This window comes from Hypanus sabinus, chromosome 9 (genome assembly GCF_030144855.1).
Source record: "Hypanus sabinus isolate sHypSab1 chromosome 9, sHypSab1.hap1, whole genome shotgun sequence".
NCBI lineage: Eukaryota > Metazoa > Chordata > Chondrichthyes > Myliobatiformes > Dasyatidae > Hypanus > Hypanus sabinus.
The window spans coordinates 67449600-67470397 of record NC_082714.1 but is presented as its reverse complement, the minus strand read 5'-3'; the positions used below and the strand labels follow the sequence as shown (position 1 = coordinate 67470397).

The window sequence follows — 20798 nt, the reverse complement described above, 5'->3', positions numbered from 1 at the left end:
GGGCGGGTCGGCAGTCCTATTGGCCACTTCTAGTTCTGGTCGGGAGTTCGGTTTTCCTCGCAATTTATTGACATGGTTCCGCGGCGTGTGGGGTTGTTGTAAACAAGGAATCCCCGACACCCGACTCGGGTGCCCGGTACTGTCAGCATGAATAACGGGGGGCACCAACACCCACTCCCTGACGCGGGCATGATGTTTGAGGATTCGTCCCTGGACAACCTGGACCCCTCTCTGACCGAGAGCAGCGAGATCGATAACGCGCTGCTCAGTGACATTGATGGTGAGTGATGGACAGGGCTCGGCGCTTTCGGCATGGGCTTGCATCAGGCGGCGTCCCCGGGAACGGCGGGGCAACAGGCCTGAGAATGACCATTGGCACGGGGGCTGAATCCACATCTGTGCCGCTTCTGGATGGACACTTGCAGATTTACGACTGGGTAGCAGCAAATTGGGAAACAATTAAATTGTATTTCGTTTAATGTTTGAGAGTACCTGTGCAGTTTCTAATATAAGTGAATTAAATGTTACGTTGTTGATTAATTATCAACAAATGTTTAATTATCGCAAATGTATTTGTTCCCTTACAAGATTTTATATTGCTTTTTTGTGTAATTTCAAACAGACGAAGTTTGTGTTTGAATTGCATTTGTAACTAACTCCAAATGCTGTCCCTGTGGCTAGACTTACATTATCATAAGTTAGTTTGTAAGTCTGTGTTTTAGAAAAGACCTGTATTTTAAACAATAGCATAAAACACAGACTTCTTCAATTACAGAAATAATGTTATAGTAAATTATATTTGCTCGGGATTATGCTAAAATAACACATTTGTAGATTTGTTTAAATTATTGATAGTGCGCGAAGTTTTGACCAGCTGATGTTTTTAACGTGGGAGACAGATATGCTTTAACCCTCGTGCTGCAGCTTAGGCGAGATCATACTTGCTGAGTCGTGTGTTCGCTTGAACCGAGCCCCTTTCACCCTCTCAGGCAGTGACATCATGCCAGGGTTACTAGCGGTTATTGCCTTGTGCTGCAGGGGACTTCTCAAGTTCATCTGCTCGCAGTCACGTACAGCAGCCACGAAACCAAATCGGTATCTTTGATGCCTATTTTTTTAAATAAAACGCGAATTTTTGTAATTCGTCCTGATGCATTTTAAAACAAAATATCTGAATTGACACTGAATGTTCACGATATTAAAATGTAGTCCTTTTGAGGATTCTTTAAAGGAGCAAACCTTTCTGAAAGTGCAAGTGTCGAAATGTTAGACCTATAGCTTTTAAATGCAGCAAGTGTATTACAGATGCGGTGGAATGAGCTTGCCCGATAGTAACCTTCGATTATTCACTTTTCTGAATTAATCAATGTTCCTGCCAATGTACACAGTTAAACAAATTCTTTCTGTCTTGTCTGCGAGCTAAGCCAAACATAGCAAGCGACTGCAACTTGCAGTGATTGGTTCAACCGGATCACCTCATGGAAAAAAATGATTCCAATATCCGCCCCTAAATTTGAATACAGTCAGTGTATTTTTTCTTGGAAGGTGGCGGTGCAGACAAGAAGTAAAACAGCTCTGTATCCTTAACTGCTTTGCAAATATGTTTGCATGCTCTGATCTGAAACGCTTGGTAGATAATATCTTAAATATGTTCATGAATGAAGATGTGCCTCAGATCAATAAACTCATGAAGTTCTGATTACTGATTGCAGTCATGGATTGCACGTTTGAAGGTGAAGCTATTTACATTGTAGATTTATTGTAAAGATTGACATGAGGATGCCATGTGATGTTATCTTGGTGGGAAAATTAATGTTTGAAAACTTTGAGAATATATAATTGTGAATATATGAATATATTGTGTAAATTTAAAAAAAATTAGTTGTAGTATTTTAATATGTACAATTAAATGCATCAGAAATATTAACTATTTAAGAAATGTCTTTGTGAAAATGCACTGAATGGTATCAATAAAAAGTACTTGTACTTACCAAATACTCATAATCTGAAACAACCCAAAGAATAGTGATTAATGAGAGTGGCACGCTCTGACAATAGGTGAATAATTGGAACCTCCTTGAGTTTTAATTCTTCATTTTAAATGACATTCCTGGTGTTTATTTTGCAAATTTGAATGAACAGAAGGCAGCAGTTCTCATAGTACTTCATGGACATGGTAAAGTTCTAAATTGGTGTCGTCAAGCTTTCTAATTGAACAAAAGAGATGCAGAGCATATGCACTTCAAGTTTACAAAAACTTATTTCATCAGCCGCCTTTTTTGCCACACGCAAAGACAGCAACTTGCTTAACCTTAGTCATTTGTGTTTTACTATCTTTACAGATATGTTGCAGATGATTAACAACCAGGATGGAGAATTCCCTGGGCTGTTTGACAACCACTTTGGCACTAGCACCCCACTGCAAGATAGTAGTTCTTCAGTCCTGCCTAACCAAGGGTTATTGAACATGTCCCTTGATAGCCTCGTGGGCAATAGTGGGAAGGCTCAAACCCCTGTGAAAATGTACCAGAGTCCTCAGCTCCAGCAACAGCTTCAGCATTCGCAGCAGTCACAGCTCCTTCAGGCCCCTTCAACACAACAGGTCAAACAAGAAGCTGTTCAGTTGCAACAGAGCCAACAGCAGCCTCTCATGATGGCACAGAATTTTACAGGTTCTCCACAATCACAGCCACAGTTTGTGCAGCAGCAACAGCAGCCTTTGGTGGGATATCAGAACTCCAATGGGTTTACAGGTAATTGATCATTATTAGAATAGAATTGAACAAAATAATAGGATTTTAATGATTTTCTGCACGAGGATGATTAAATACAAATTTTATTAATTGAAATGTAATCCTTTTGCATGTTTATAATTGTTTGTCCTTACCCAAATTTACATCATGATAATCTGAGTAAACTAGAGAGGGCACTTTTGATGCTTTAAAGTGTGGCTTACATCAGCATTTGTTATTCCTATCCTTCCATACAGTTAAAGCCAATTAAAATGCAAACACAGCTTTAGATTGATCATAAGACTCAGGAGCAGAGTTAGGCCGTTTGGCTCATCGAATCCGCTCTGCCATTTGATCATAAATGGTTTATTATCCCTCTCAACCCTATTCGCCTGCCTTCTCCCCTTAACCTTTGGTAATTTCGTCTTTGGTTCCTCTTACTTCCTTCAAACAAAAGGTGCAGCAATGGGCACTCGCACGAGTCCCAGCTATGCCTGCCTTTCTGTCAGCGACATGGAACAGTCTATGTTCCAAGCCTACACTGGTGACAGTCCTGCATTTTTCTGACACTGCATCAACAGCTGCATTGGTGCTGCTTCCTGCACCCATGCTGAACTCATCAACTTCATCCACTTTGCCTCCAACTTCCACCTCAAAACTACCTGATCTATTTCCGACACCTTCCTCCCCTTTCCCGAACACTCTGTCTCTATCTCTGGAGACAGCTTATCTACTGATGTCTATTACAAACCCACGGACTCTCACAGCTACCTAGACTATACCTCCTCCCACCCTGTTACTTGTAAAAACACCTCAGCTTCACTGAGAACCTACCAGAAAAAGCGGGATCTCCTCGTGGCCACCCATTTTAATTCCACTTCCCATTCCCATTCCAATACGTCCATCCTGCCCAGACTGAGGTTGGAGGAATAACACCTTATATTCTGTCTGGGTAGCCTCCAACCTGAAGATTTCTCGAACTTCCAATAATGCCCATCCCCTTCACCATTCCCCATCCCTTTTTCTCTCTCTAACCTTATTCCTTTGCCCATCCATCGCCTCCCTCTGGTGCTCATCTTTCCCCCCCCCCCCTTTCTTCCATGGCCTTCTGTCCTCTTCTGTCAGTCTCCCCCATCTCCAGCCCTGTATCTCTTTCACCAATCAACTTCCTAGCTCTATACTTTGTTCCCTCCCCCTCAGGTTTCATCTATTACCTTGTGTTTTTCTCTCCCCTTTCCCCACCACCTTTTAAATCTACTCACCTCTTTTTCTCCAGTTCTGCTGAAGGGTCTTGGCCCAAAATGTCGACTATACTTTTTTCCATAGACACTGCCTGGCCTGCTGAGTACCTCCAGCATTTTGTGTGTGTTCCTTTGGTACCTTTACTAATCACTCTCTGCTGTAAATATACCCATTGATTCACCACAGGTGTCAAAGGGGAAGATGCTTTAGATATTGGAGGTAGTGTACAGTTTGCATAGTCAACTTGTATTTTACATCTGCCTTTTTCTATCTTCCCTCCTTCCTTCAGAAGGTTGTGTTTCCATGGGAGCCATTGTCTAGTCTGGACTCTGATCATTCTTTATCTGAGGTTTTATGAGAATGTTTGAATACAGGGGACTGTTCGAGCAGAGTCTGGTGTTTTTTTGGTCGGACTTTTTCTTTTTGTAAGTTCTCAAACTTTGGAAAATGGGAGACCTTGCCAGAGAGCTATTAATACCGTTCTCTGATCCCATTTAATTCAATGCAGCCCAGAACTGTACCTGAACTGGTGGTAACAAAAGTGTGCATTTTAAAGGATAAGATTAAAGCTACATAGATCATTAGTATAAAGCTAGAAAACTGCATCTAGTTTTAGGTAAAATTTCAAGGTCATAATAATAATAAGTACTCTATTGATCCTGAGTGGGAAATAATTTTGTTACAGTAGCAGCACTTAGCAACAATAATATAATAATAATATTAACTAACAATAAAGTACAGAATAATAATACATACAGTAATAATTTACCAATGTGCAATAATAACATGAAATAATAAAACAGACTATTGTGCTATGATATGTGTTCTCCCATTGCTCAGAGATGAACCGTTGTATATTCTTATTGCATTTGGTAGGAAAGATTTTCCAGAATGATACTTGTGACAGCGAAGCTGAATGAGTCTGTTCGAAAGGGTGCTCCGGTGCTTATTCAGTAAGTCGTGGAGAGGATGTGCCAGATTGTCCATAATGGATAACAGTTTGTTAAGTGGCGTTCTCTCCACTACTAACTCATAGAACATAGAATAGTACAGCACATTACAGGCCCTTCAGCCCACAATATTGTGCCGACCCTTAAACCCTGCCTCCCGTATAACCCCCCACCTTAAATTCTTCCATATACCTGTCTAGTAGTTTCTTAAACTTCTCTAGTGTACCTGCCTCCACCACTGACTCAGGCAGTGCATTCCACGCACCAACCACTCTCTGAGTAAAAAACCTTCCTCTAATATCCCCCTTGAACTTCCCTCCCCTTACCTTAAAGCCATGTCCTCTTGTACTGAGCAGTGGTGCCCTGGGGAAGAGGCACTGGCTGTCCACTCTGTCTATTCCTCTTAATATCTTGTACACCTCCATCATGTCTCCTCTCATCCTCCTCCTCTCCAAAGAGTAAAGCCCTAGCTCCCTTAATCTCTGATCATAATGCATTCTCTCTAAACCAGGCAGCATCCTGGTAAATCTCCTCTGTACCCTTTCCAATGCTTCCACATCCTTCCTATAATGAGGCGACCAGAACTGGACACAGTACTCCAAGTGTGGCCTAACTAGAGTTTTATAGAGCTGCATCATTACATCACGTCGCTTAAACGCTGTCCCTCGACTTATGAAAGCTTTCCTAAGTTCTTTAGTTTAGCTTTCTTAACTACCCTTTCTACCTGTGAGGCAACTTTCAGGGATCTGTGGACATGTACCCCTAGATCCCTCTGCTCCTCCACACTACCAAGTATCCTGCCATTTACTTTGTACTCTGCCTTGGAGTTTATCCTTTCAAAGTGTACCACCTCACACTTCTCCGGGTTGAACTCCATCTGCCACTTCTCAGCCCACTTCTGCATCCTATCAATGTCTCTCTGCAATGTTCGACAATCCCCTACACTATCTACAACACCACCAACCTTTGTGACGTCTGCAAACTTGCCAACACACCCTTTTACCCCCACATCCAGGTCGTTAATAAAAATCACAAAAAGTAGAGGTCCCAGCACAGATCCTTGTGGGACACCACTGGTCACAACCCTCCAATCTGAATGTACTCCCTCCACCACGACCCTCTGCCTTCTGCAGGTAAGGCAATTCTGAATCCACCTGGCCAAACTTCCCTGGATCCCATGCCTTCTGACTTTCTGAATAAGCCTACCATGTGGAACTTTGTCAAATGCCTTACTAAAATCCATGTAAATCACATCCACTGCACTACCCTCATCTATATGCCTGGTCACCTCCTCAAAGAACTCTATCAGGCTTGTTAGGCACGATCTGCCCTTCACAAAGCCATGCTGACTGTCCTTGATCAGACCATGATTCTCTAAATGCCCATTGATCCTATCTCTAAGAATCTTTTCCAACAGCTTTCCCACCACAGACGTAAGGCTCACTGGTCTATAATTACCTGGACTATCCCTACTACCTTTTTTGAACAAGGGGACAACATTCGCCTCCCTGCAATCCTCTGGTATCATTCCTGTGGACAACGAGGACATAAAGATCCTAGCCAGAGGTTCGGCAATCTCTTCCCTTGCCTCGTGGAGCAGCCTGGGGAATATTCCGTCAGGCCCCGGGGACTTATCCGTCCTAATGTATTTTAACAACTCCAACACCTCCTCTCCCTTAATATCAACATGCTCCAGAACTTCAACCTCACTCATATTGTTCTTACCGTCATCAAGTTCCCTCTCAGTGGTGAATACCGAAGAGAAGTACTCATTGAGGACCTCACTCACTTCCACAGCCTCCAGGCACATCTTCCCACTTTTATCTCTAATCGGTCCTACCTTCATTCCTGTAATTCTTTTGTTCTTCACATAATTGAAGAATGCCTTGGGGTTTTCCTTTACCCTACTCGCCAAGGCCTTCTCATGGCCCCTTCTTGCTCTTCTCAGCTCCTTAAGCTCCTTTCTTGCTACCCTATATTCCTCAATAGACCCATCTGATCCTTGCTTCCTAAATCTCATGTGTGCTGCCTTCTTCCACCTGACTAGATTTTCCACCTCACTTGTCACCCATGGCTCCTTCACCCTACAATTCTTTATCTTCCTCACCGGGACAAATTTATCCCTAACATCCTGCAAGAGATCCTTAAACATCGATCACATGTCCATAGTACATTTCCCTACAAAAACATCATCCCAATTCACACCCGCAAGTTCTAGCCTTATAGCCTCATAATTTTCCCTTCCCCCAATTAAAAATTTTCCTCAAAAGAGTCCGGGTTGTAGCCAAGTATGGATCCAGCCTTTTTGATGAGTTTACAGTATTTTGCATCACCAGCACAGATGTAGCATAAAGCTGCAAAAGAAGACTGAACTCGCTACAACAGACTGGTAAAAGATCTCCAACATCCCACTACACGCATTGAAGGATCTCAGCTTCCTTAGAAAATAGAATCGGCTCCTCCCCTTCTTGTGAACAGCCTTAGTGTTGGTCTTCATGCAAAAACACAGATGGTATTACTAGTTTCTTACCAGGACTGGAGAGATATAGTTGTGACAAGACCAGTAAAATCATTGTATGTCAAACAAAGGTGGTTGAGAGCATATATGAGGATGTCAGGAAACCTTGTAACACGTTTTGATTTTGTTACATTCTTTGTTTTAGTTGAAAAGTATGAAGAATCAAGAAAATAGAGGGAAGTTTTCACTAATAGCCTTCTTTAGAACAAAACAGGATTAGAATCCAGAGTTAGATGTTGTTATGTAATAAGATCTTCATAAAGATATGGAATGGACAGGGGTTTAGAACCAAGTGAGAGCTGCACAAAAGGTTGGGTTAACTGGCCTCATGTAAAGTATCATTTTAAACTCCAGGATTAAGGTATCTTCATAGATTGAGGTAATTTATTCAACTCAGTAGGTTGAAAAAATTGATGGGTGTTGGATCTAGGAATATAATTTTTTGCAGTACTAATATTCTGCTATTTCATCTGTAGTGCCAAAGTAATAAACTCAGATTTGCATTCTACACCAAAGATCTTTGGCCATCCATCAAAGGCTGTTTGATTTAGCTGGGACTCGCTTGGATTACACATTGCTACCTTTTTAACAGGAGTGCAGTCCTGTTATATTCTTCACATTGTGTGGCATTCCTTACCCAGGACCGTCAAGACCTACTACCCTACTTTGCTATACTTGAGATGGATGAAATCAAGAACCCATCAATCTCTGCTGAATGTGATGCATTCCTGTTTAGCCAAGTTCCGTTTCATAGTGAGCTAAACCAGCTTCCAAATGAGTTTGACTGACAATTCTTGATTTTGTTGCTTAGGCTGTTGTACCTGAATTTTCTTGAAAGCGTTTCAGGTTTAGAAGAATGTTTGCAAGACCAGTTCCTGATGGGTTGATTTATGCACAGCAGAGACCTTAATATATCCTGCTCTGTGACTTGCTGACAAAGTGTCACTGAATTTCAAGTTTACACCAGTTCCTATGACACATGCAAGCCCTGTAAACAAAAACATCAGTAAAAGCTACTTTCTGAATGCAAAGGAAATAGTTAAAAATAGAATTTAAAAATTAAGGCTAAATATTAATTACTAATTTTCAGTGTGAGGTACATCCCAGTGAGTTTAAGATCACTGTTTTAATAAACTCAGCATGCATTAATTAGTGAGTCATCTCATATTAGTTGCAGTGTTACAAAACAAAATTCATGAACAGAGATTATTTTGTGAGTCCTCCCACATTGGGACTAATTCCATTATAACTTTTTCATATCAGTACTACTGGCTGTAATAATATTTTGAATTTTTGTTTACTTGAGCAGGATAATTTTGGAAACCTGCATAACATGGTTGTATGAAATTTAAAAAGCAAGAAAGGAATAAGAATCATTTTACATTACAGGCAGTCCCTGGGTTACATACGAGTTCTGTTCCTGAGTCCGTATTTAAGTCAGATTTGTGCGTAAATCGGAACAAGTACATACGGTATTATTTAGCATCAGTTAGTCAAACATTTGTCTTAGTATATAATATATATTTTACCTTTCTATGCATATAGAACACTTAAGAAACGTATGTGTTCCAATAATTAAACCACTGCGTTGCTTAGTAATAATTGTAGCTTTCATCGGGGCAGGGCTTTTCACATGCTCCATTATTCTCACTTTATCCGTTATCCTTTAAAATTGTTCCGATCGTTGACCGACTGTAGCCTAACGCTTTTCTAATGACAGATGGCATTTCACCTCTTTCCAAACGCTTTATTACTTCCACTTTATTTTTAATCGCGATTGCTTCCCGTAAATGGAACAGAAACACTGCGGGTGTCGGGTCCTGACCTCCGCTGGGTCTTAAGGACCACTGCACACTGTCAACGGAACAGAAACACTGTGGGCAGTGGGTCCCGAGCTCTGCCGGCTCCGGAGGTCCGCTGGGTCCTAACGACCACAGCACTGAGACAGGCTGAATGGGACAAGTACGGGCTGTGCTGGGTTTGGGTATTTGATCATTCACAGTATTCCGCGTGGGAATTTAAACTGGAAGTGGCAGTGCTTTTTTTTTTACGAGGTCGAGTTGCGAGCTTGACGTCAACCCGGCACAGATAGTATGGGAGTCACTGGATCGACATCAACTTGATGTCTGATCCAGTGACACACAGGAGCAGTCTGTCACCGGATCGAACTCAGAAACCTCCATTCTCCAGCGTGGCGCTGATCTCACTGCGCCACCAGCCAACCAGAACAGGGGTGGGGGGTAGTGGGTAGTGGGGTCAGAGTGAATCTTACTAAGAAAATTTTAAGCCAAATACAAAGTTAAGCACTCAACACAGTGTCAACGGCAACGACTTAAAATGGCAGACGGCGTCAGGATCCGACTTAAAATGGTGGACGGTGTTCTCCTTCCTCGGTTCGTAAGTACAAGTTGTCTGTAAGTCGGACATTGGTTACTCGGGACTACCTGTACCTTTACCCTGGCAAGCATTCCAAAGTGTTTCACTTAAGTAATAACAAACAAAAATTGGTGCTGAGTTTCAAATTCAGACTGATAGTTGAAATCTTTGTTTGAAAATAGGGGACAGCTTATAGAAGGAAAAGTCCTAGTCTTCAGAAGGATAGAGTGGATTTGAAAATCTGATTGTGAAGGTTATTGCTGTGTTTCAATTGCACCTTGCTCTTCAAAATGAAATGGAGATCCTGTCAGTGTATTTTTTCCCCCACAAACTTTTTAAAAATTACTGTTTTTGCACTGCTTATCTTAATTTAACTATTTAATATACATACATATACTTACAGCAATTTTTCCCCCCTTTATTTATCATGTATTGCATTGTACTGCTGCCACAAAGTTAACAGATTTTACGACATGTGCCAGTGATATTAAACCTGATTCTGATTCACAGACAGATGGGGTGTGAAAGCAGTCTGTGGAGCGTATTTAAATTACTTCATTTCACTGGGGCTTGGTACAAAATTAATATGGGTCGATTTCCTCCAATTTACAATAAGGTGCTTAACCTGGGGTAGTTATGCACTTTTAAATGTGCTAAATTGTTCTATTTTAGTTGGTGCTTAGCCAGAAGCAGTGTTTGCTGTTGGGCATTGATTCGAAGAAATTGTGTTGCTCCACGAATCTTTGAACAATACTGAGTTACAGTGGCATGCAAAAGTTTTGGCACCCTGCATGGTCAGTACTTAGTAACACCTCCTTTGGCAAGTATCAGAGCTTATAAACTCTTTCTGTAGCCAGCTAAGAGTCTTTCAATTCTTGTTTGGGGGATTTTCGCCCATTCTACCTTGCAAAAGGCTTCTAGTTCTGTGAGATTCTTGGGCCGCCTTGCATGCACTGCTCTTTCGAGGTCAATCCACAGATTTTCGATGATGTTTAGGTCGGGGGTCTGTGAGGGCCATGGCAAAACCAGTGTGTGCCTCTTGAGGTAGTCCATTGTGGAATTTTGAGGTGTGTTTAGGATCATTATCCTGTTGTAGAAGCCATCCTCTTTTCATCTTCAGCTCTTTTACAGACAGTGTGATGTTTGCTTCTAGAATTTGCTGGTATTTAATTGAATTCATTCTTCCCTCTACCAGTGAAATGTTCCCTGTGCCACTGGCTGCAACACAAGCCCAAAGCATGATCGATCCACCCCCCTGCTTAACATTTGGAGAGGTGTTCTTTTCATGAAATTCTGCACCCTTTTTTCTCCAAACATACCTTTGCTCATTGCGGCCAGAAAGTTCTATTTTAACTTCATCAGTCCACACAGGACTTGTTTCCAAAATGCATCAGGCTTGTTTAGATGTTCCTTTGCAAGCTTCTGATGCTGAATTTTGTGGTGAGGATGCAGGAAAGGTTTTCTTCTGATGACTCTTCCATGAAGGTCATATTTCTGCAGGTGTCGCTGCACAGTAGAACAGTGCACCACCACTCCAGAGTCTGCTAAGTCTTCGTGAAGGTCTTTTGCAGTTAAACGGGTTTTTTTTGTAATTGTTTTTTGTTGAAGTTCATCATCAAACAAACATTTCCATAAGATGTATTTCAGATACTATACGTATATATCATATAGTCATATTTGCCACAAATCTCCTCTTAATATTTATCTGAGGTATACACTTATAGAAAAGAGAGGAAAGAAAAAAACAAGCAAAAGGAGAAAACTATGTACAAGTAGGGAGTGATTTTTTTTTACAACATATTCATTGATTTGTGAGAATCAGGCCTATGAGATGTTATGTATTTAAACCATTTTTCCCAGTATGAATCAAATTGTTCCAACTTACGATTAAAAAATGCTGTTATCTTCTCCATTTTGTAAATGTCAATTGTAATTTCAATCCACGCGTTTAAAGTTGGGCTGTCCTGTGATAGCCATTTCCTGGTAAGAGTCTTTTTACCAACTTTTAATGAATAAATATTCATTAAATATTTATCTCTTTTCAACCATTCTTGAGGTATACATCCAAAATATATGGTCTTACTCTCTAAGGGTATTTCACATTTAAAGATGTATTGTAGGGCATTGTGTATCCCCCTCCAATAGTCTTTGCTAACAGGACAGTCCCAAAAAATATGGCAATGATTTGCATTTTGATTTCCACAATTTCTCCAGCAAACAGGGAGGTTACTATCACATGGGATTTCTGAGAGGGTGTAATAAAACATCAAGTTTTTGCATTCAAACTCCCTCAATTTCTGTGAACTGGTACACTTCCATTGATACCTCCATATTATTGTCCATTCTTCCTCAGATATAATTATTCCTCCTTCCTTCTCCCATTTTGTTTTAATGTATGAAGTCAAATGTGTTTTAAGATTTGACAAACCCTTATACATGCTTAAAATGATTCTACTACCATTATCTAAATTATGCTTTTCTAAATAGCTCTATCAAACATGTTTTTGCCTTGGTTACATTTTTAACCTTCCTATTAACACTAACGGGGGTATTGATTTGCCTTTGAGCAGTTCTCTCAGAAATTTTTCTTGGTCTTTCAGACCTTAACTTGACCTCCACCATTCCTATTAACTGCAATTTCTTAATTACATCACAAACTGAGGAAACAGCTACCTGAATACACTTTGCTATCTTATAGCCTTCTCCTGCTTTGTGGGCACCATTTAATTTAATTTTCAGAATGCTGGGCAGCTGCTTAGAGGAGCCCATGTCTGCTGATTGTTGGGACAAGGTTTGAGGAGTCAGGGTATTTATAAAGCTTTGAAATTTGCATCACCTGGCCTTTCCTAACGATGACTGTGAACAAGCCATAGCCCTAACAAGCTAATTAAGGTCTGAGGCCTTGGTAAAAGTTATCTGAGAGCTCAGATCTCTTGGGATGCCCAAACTTTTGCATGGTGCTCCTTTCCTTTATTTCACTCTAAAATTGTATAAAACAAAAATAATATACTAATCTTGCTTAAAATGTTGAAAAGAATATTTCATCTTTAACTTTATGACTTTTGGAGATCAGTTCATCTTTTACTCATCTAACTATTCACAGTAACAGAAATTTTGACTGGGGTGCCTGAACTTTTGCATGCCACTGTATCTATCAAAGCTACCTTGAATACATACACAATCTTTGCCTAATATTTTGTATGGAGACATAACCTTTAGTATTATAGCATTCTCTCATTATTCCACTAACAGAATATTTGGATTTGCACACACATTTTCCAATTCACCAATGAGAGTGTTACTATTGACCCAAAACTGAGACTCACCTCCAGTATTTTATATTGAAATGTAATTTTCCTCTGATTTAAATTTGTACAGCTCTGCAGCAGGGGATGCCTACCCAACAGCTCCAGGGTCTTGCAGTTCCTCAGCAGCTGCAGCCCATGACCATTCAGGCCCAGGTACAGAATATTCCTACTCAGCATCTTTTAACGACTGCCACAGCCAGTTCTACACCAACTGTTTCAACACAGCTGCAACAAGTTCCAGTAAGTAAATTTATTTGCTGAAAAAGGCAGTCTTGAGAGAGATAAATGGAAAAGAATTAGAATTAGCCCAGCAGCGTCTCTACATTTTGCTGTTACGTACCCATGACACGTGACAGGTGTTGAAGCTATACTGTTCTTGAGGTAATGTTCTTGTGATGGTGGAGTGATGTCATTTTCCCGCCAGTAGAGGCAGGTTTTTTTTTACCGGGTATAAAAGGAGGACCCCTCCCTGTGAGGAGGGGCTGTTCGTGGCTGGATTTGCCATGTTGACTTCATGCCACTGCGTGATTTAATGTTATGACGCAGTTTAGTTGAAAGATGAAGTTTTATCTAATGCCTAAAGTTTAAAAGGTCATTGCCAGCAGTTTCTTTACAATACTGCTGGTTGAGAATCAGTGGAGAGTGAAGATCGGAGTTCGGGAGTTAAAAGATCGAGGAGAATCGATTTTGACGGTGAAACAGGTTTGACCTTGTTTGATCCTCATTCGGAAGGAATTCGTTGACTGTTCTCATGTTAATCCCTGTGAAATAGCAGAAAGGATTTCTTTCTTTTTCAATCTTTTTAGTGATTTTCATATATACACAAAAAAAACATAACATAATAATGAATAAATTATAAATACAATAGACTTGAAATCACATTGATAATAAGATAACAATATCCTATTAAACATCAACAGAAGAAAATACCTTAGTCAATCAAGTCCATATGTTTATATATGAAAAAAAACAAAAATAACCATTAAAAGAGAGAAAAAAAAATTTGAAAATATGTGAAAAAAAGTATATATTGAGAAAAATAAAACACTAAACTAAACTAACATGGGCAATAATAATAGTTTACAAGTATATGATAGTGTCAAAAAACTCCGGAACTCCACACCTGAACATGAATAAGCAGAAAGAAGGTCTGGAAAAGGCCAAATTAATTCATATGAAAATGTCGAATAAACGGTCTCCAAGTTTCTTCAAATTTAATTGATGAGTCAAAAATAGTGCTTCTAATTTTTTCCAGGCTCAGATAAGAAATAGTTTGAGAAAGCCATTGAAACGTGGTAGGAGGATTTACTTCTTTCCAATTTTGTAATATAGACCTTCTGGCCATTAATGTTACAAAAGCAATCATTCGTCTGATTGAAGGGGAAAACTGATTACCATCTTCATTTGGTATGCCAAAAATTGCAGTAATAAAATGAGGTTGTAAATCTATATTCCAAATTGAGGAAATAGTAGTAAATATGTCCTTCCAGTAATTATGTAAAGTGGGACATGACCAAAACATATGGGTCAATGAGGCCACTTCTAAATGACATCTGTCACATTGAGGGTTAATATGAGAATAGAATCGAGCAAGTTTATCTTTAGACATATGAGCTCTATGTACAATTTTAAATTGTATTAAGGCATGTTTAGCACATATAGAAGAAGAATTAACCATTTGCAAACTTTTTTCCCATTTATCTGTTGATATATTATATCGAAGTTCTTTTTCCCATTCTTGTTTAATTCTAACTGATATTTCTGGTTGTATCTTCATAATCATATTATAAATAAAAGCTACTAATCCCTTCTGACAAGGATTTAAGGTAAAAATCAAATCTGTAAAGTCCACCAAAGTTGAATTAGGAAAAGATGGTAAAACTTTATGTAAGAAATTTCTAATTTGTAAATATCTGAAAAAATTAGATTTAGGTAATTCAAATTTGTTGGAAAGTTGGTCAAATGACATCAAAGTATCTTCAAAAAAAAGATCACGAAAACATTTTATACCTTTCCTTTTCCATATGTTAAAAGCTTGATCTGTCCAAGAGGGTTTGAAAAAGAAATTAAGTAAGATAGGGCTATCAAGAGCAAAGTTTTTCAAAGTAAAAAACTTACGAAATTGAAACCAAATTCGTAATGTATGTTTAATAACAGGATTAGATATTTGTTTATTAAATTTAACTAAATCAGCAGGAAGACAAGAACCAAGAACAGAGAATAGAGAATATCCCTTTACCTCATTGCATTCCAAATTTACCCACTGTGGGCACAGTGGTGAATCCAAATCTAGTTTCCAATACATTAAATTACGAATATTATTTGCCCAATAATAAAATCTAAAATTAGGTAAAGCTAAACCACCATCTTTTTTAGATTTTTGTAATTGCTTTTTGCTTAACCTAGGGTTTTTATTTTGCCACACAAATGAGGAAATTTTTGAATCAATGTTATCAAAAAAAGATTTAGAAATAAAAACTGGTAGGGCTTGAAATAAGTATAAAAATTTCGGTAAAATCATCATTTTAATAGCATTAATCCGACCAATTAATGATAAAAACAAAGGAGACCATCTTGTAGTAAGTTGATGAATTTGATGAAGCATAGGTAAAAAATTCAGTCTAAATAAATCTTTATATTTCTTGGTAATTTTTATACCTAAATAGGTAAAGTTATCAGTAACAACTTTAAATGGTATCCTATCACTCAATAAAGTTTGTGCATTTAAAGGAAATAATTCACTCTTATCTAAATTTAGTTTATAACCAGAAAAAGTACCAAATTGAACCAACAAGGATAAAATAGCGGGAATAGACCTATCAGGGTCAGAAATATATAACAGTAAATCATCAGCATAAAGTGATAATTTGTATAACTTCTCATTACGGGTAATACCAAAAATATTAGGAGATTCACGAATAGCAATAGCTAAAGGTTCTAATGCAATATTAAATAATAAAGGACTTAAGGGACAGCCTTGTCTCGTACCACGAGATAATTGAAAGAAAGAGGATCTATAGTTATTTGAAAGAACAGAAGCAACAGGTTTATGATATATTAATTTAATCCATGATATAAAGTTAGGACTAATTCTCAATGTATTAAATAAATATATCCATTCAACTCTATCAAAAGCTTTTTCAGCATCTAATGAAATAACACCTTCTGGGATTGTGGATGGTGAAGTATGAATTATATTAATCAATTTTCTAACATTAAAAAAGGAATACCGATTCCTCATAAAACCAGTTTGATCTTCTGAAATAATCTGTGATAGCACTTTTTCTAATCTAATAGCTAAAATTTTTGTAAGAATCTTAGAATCTACATTTAATAGTGATATAGGGCGATAAGATGTACATAAAGTAGGATCTTTATCTTTTTTAAGAATTAGAGAGATATTAGCTTCATAAAAAGATTGAGGTAATCTCTTCTTAGCAAACGCATCATTAAAAATTTCACATAACCAAGGAGAGAGCAAAGAAGAAAAAGTTTTAAAAAATTCTACTGTATAACCATCAGGACCAGGAGCTTTCCCTGAATTCATTGATGAGTTAGCCTCTCCTATTTCCACCATAGAGATAAGATCATCTAACAGGCTATGGTCTTCATCAGTCAGTTTAGGAATATTCAAATTGTTAAAAAAATTATCTATCATGGACTGGTCACCATCAAATTCTGATTGATATAGAGATTTATAAAAATCTTGAAAGGTATTATTAATTTCTTTATGATCAGTAGTTAAATTACCGTCTTGTTTGCGAATTTTAATAATTTGTCGCTTAGTCGAGATAGCTTTTAATTGATTAGCTAACAGTTTACCAGTACGATCACTGTGAACATAGAATTGAGCCCTGGTCCTAATTAATTGATTTTCAATTGAAGAAGATAATAGTAAACTATGTTCCATTTGAAGCTCAACTCTCTTCTTATAAAGTTCTTTGGTAGGAGTCACGGAATAAATCTTACCAATTTCCTTGATTTTATCCACTAATAAAGCAATATCTAAATATCTTTGTTTTCTTTTACCAGCAGAATATGAGATAATTTGTCCACGAATAAAAGCCTTAAAAGAGTCCCAAAGTATTCCTCTGTCGATTTCTTCAGTACAGTTTGTTGAGGAAAAACAAGTCAATTTGCTGTTTTATATAGGTGATAAATTCTGGGTCTTGAAGCAAAGTAGCGTTAAGCCTCCAAGATCTGATATTATTGGAATAGTCCGAAATCTTAATAGATATCTTCAAAGGTGCATGATCCGAAATAGTAATAGAATCATATTTACAAATAATAACATCCGTTAATAACCGATGATCAATAAGAAAATAGTCAATTCTAGAATAGCTATGATATACATGTGAAAAAAACGAAAATTCTTTATCTTTAGGATTCAAAAACCGCCATATTTCTGTAATTCCCGAATCAACCATAAACGAATTAATAAGTAGGGCTGATCTGTTCGGAAGAGTACGAATAGGTTTAGATCTATCCATCGAAGGATTCAAACAACAATTAAAATCTCCACCCATTATCAACATATATTCATTTAGATTAGGAAGGGAAGTAAATAAACGTTTAAAAAATTCAGGGCAGTCAAAGTTTGGAGCATAAATATTAACTAGACCAACTTTCCGATGGAAAAGTAAGCCAGTTATCAACAAAAATCTACCCTGTGGGTCAGAAATAATTTCATGATGTGTAAACGATATTGAGGGGTCTATAAAAATAGACACACTCCTAATTTTAGCGGTACAATTCGAGTGAAATTGTTGACCCTTCCAGAACCTAAAAAAACGTTGATTATCCTCCCTCCTGATATGGGTCTCCTGTGCAAAAATAATATTCGCATTTAGTCTATGGAATACTTTAAATATTTTTTTACGTTTAATCGGTGATTTAAACCATTAGTATTCCAGGAGATAAAGTTAACAGATTTATCCATCATACTAATATTAGTTGTGTGTATCATAAAAGGTTAGAAAGACACATAACCCACAATTCAGGAAGGAGGAAAATTGATTCAGGAGCAACCGGAGAACATGACACCTCAACAATATTAATAATTTAAAGTCGGCCCATAAACTAAAAGCAAAAAAATAAAAAGCAAAAGCGTGAAAAAAGATCCCTACCCCCTCCCCCCAACCCTTCGAAAAAAAGCCAAGCGGCAAGCGCCTAATCTAACACTAACCTTACCCCCATTTCAAGATGGCAGCTCTATAAAAAGATTAAAAGAAAACTATATAACACCCAAATTAAGATATAGAGTTGCAAAAAAAAATATATATCAATCAGAATAAAAGAAAACTAATATAATAAAACAAACAATCATTAATAATAAAAAAAGTATAAACATCAAAATTTGAAAGTGTAATATACCTTTAAAAACAAATCCCGTGTTCAAATACAAGATGACGTTTCAAAAGCAAAGACTTATGGGAAGAAGAAACGCCATTTTGAAAAAGCCATATTACTAAATACAAATGTGAGTTCAGCAATCTATTAAAAGACAAAATAAGATTAAAAAAAAGGATATAATAAACAGTACAATATATATAAAAAAAAGACCAAAAATCCAAAACATTCGTCCCATTTCTGAGTACAGGCAAACAAATAAATACTTACAAAAAACAGAATCTTACGGGAAAAAGAAACCACATCTTAAAAAAAAAGTAAATCATTATTGCAAAATATAAATGTATATAACCAAAACAGAAAGAAAAAAAGATATTATAAAAATTAAAAAGAACATCTATAAACAATGATGATGGTAAAAAAAACCAGATCCATAGATCAAAATAAAAAGTTATAACCCAGCTTCATAGGTTAAAACTTAAGATAGAAAGATATCCTCTCTCCGAAAAATCTTCCACATAACACATAGTTCAAGTTGCAGTTGAAGATCGAAATTCTTCAACAAATTTCTTCGCTTCTTCCGGAGTGTTAAAAATTTGCTGATTGTTGTCGCTCAGCGTAATTCTAAGCTTCGCTGGATACATTAAAACTTGTTTAAGTCCAATCGAATAAATCTCTGCCATCACTGGTTTAAAAGCGATTCTGGCTCTCATAACCTCATAAGAATAATCCTCAACAATTCGAAATTGGAAGTTATTGTAAGAAATCATACCTTTTTTACGAGCTAATCGAATTAAAAGCTCTTTCTCACGAGGATAATGAAGGCGAACAATCACCGCTCGTGGTTTATCAGTCATAAACGAAAACCTCGCAACTCTGTGAGCACAGTCAATAACAGGTTTAGTTTGCAAACCTTCATCACCGAAAATTTCCCACAGTAATTTAGAGAAAAATTCAGTTAAATCACCGGACTCAACTTTTTCGGGAAACCCGATAATTCGCAAATTCTGTCTGCGAGATCGATTTTCGAGATCAGTAATTTTGAACTTATGCAGATTTACAACTTTAAGAGTCGATTGTACCTTCTTATCCAACTCCTCAAGTGTACATGCTTTTTCAACAATTAATTTTTCAAGAGTCTCCAACTTATCTTCATGCCGCTGAATATCCGTTGCCTGCGACTGAAACTTAGTATCAAGCGATTTAACAGCTCCTTCAAGTTCAGACATTTTCGTGGTAAGCTTGTTTTCCAAACTTGCCATTTTACTTTCCATCTTGCTTTCCAAACTTGCAAATTTAACGTCCAGAAGATTAGAAATTGCGTCGATAGATAAAGGCTCCTTAGACGATTTCTTACTTGTAGCCATTTTAAGTTCGGCAAAGTTAGATCAAATATAGTTTTAGGGAAAAAAAAAGTCAATCGAAAATATCAACTCATTTGATTAAATTCGAAAAGATTTGATTAAAGGGTGATTATAGTTAGAAAAGTGAAGAGCGCCTAAAAGGCAGATGTTTACGTCGCCATCTTGAAACTCCACCCCCCCCCAGCAGAAGGGATTGGGAACAGTTCTGTAAAGGAAAGGTCAGTGCCTTTAAGCCGTTCCATTTGTCCATCTGCGTAAATTCTTCGTGGGAAAAGTTCGATTTGGGAACCAAAGCAACACGACGTGAAAGAGAATTTAAATCGTCTTTAAAAAGTCTCTCCCTTAAATGGACTGTGAGCATTTTGAACTTTTGCAATACTACTTTGAAGAATTGTTTAAGCTTCATTGCTTTAAGAACTGTTTAAGCTGCCGCACAGCAGCTGATTTCCGGTTACGTTGGTGATTTGTTTACTTTTGGGGGGTTTGTTTTCAGTGTTTAATAAATGTGTTATTTGTCATAAAAAAAAACCCTGCCTAACTCATATATTTATTGTTGCTTGAATCCGTAACATAAATATGGGGGCTGCGTCTGGATTGGATCATTTGAGTTTAAATGCTTGTTAACTTTTGAATTGGTGTTTTGGAAAAGGGGAATACTTGATTCTTTTGTTTGATTGGCTTGTGAGTGGTATTGTGAGTGCCCAATCCTTTATGCTATTTCACAGGGATTAACACAAGAACAGTCAACGAGTTCCTTCCGAATGAGGATCAAACATGGTCGAACCTGTTTCACCGTCAAAATCGATTCTCCTCGATCTTTTAACTCCCGAACTCCGATCTTCACTCTCCACTGATTCTCAACCAGCAGTATTGTAAAGAAACTGCTGGCAATGACCTTTTAAACTTTAGGCATTAGATAAAACTTCATCTTTCAACTAAACTGCGTCATAACATTAAAT

General features: G+C 37.7%; 1 protein-coding gene across 4 annotated transcripts in view; it reads left to right on the top strand.

The window, feature by feature from the left end:
- The window catches only part of srebf1 (sterol regulatory element binding transcription factor 1), an 87293-nt gene continuing 66495 nt past the window's right edge, over window positions 1-20798 (top strand). The window contains exons 1-3 of one of the 4 annotated variants that reach the window (XM_059979832.1): window positions 1-280; window positions 2343-2753; window positions 13197-13366. In XM_059979832.1, coding sequence (XP_059835815.1) covers window positions 148-280; window positions 2343-2753; window positions 13197-13366 — 714 coding nt within the window. In that variant the 5' untranslated portion in view covers window positions 1-147. Of the gene's footprint in view, window positions 1734-2342; window positions 2754-13196; window positions 13367-20798 lie in introns of those variants that run through there. The other 3 variants (XM_059979833.1, XM_059979834.1, XM_059979835.1) reach the window with 3 other exon arrangements.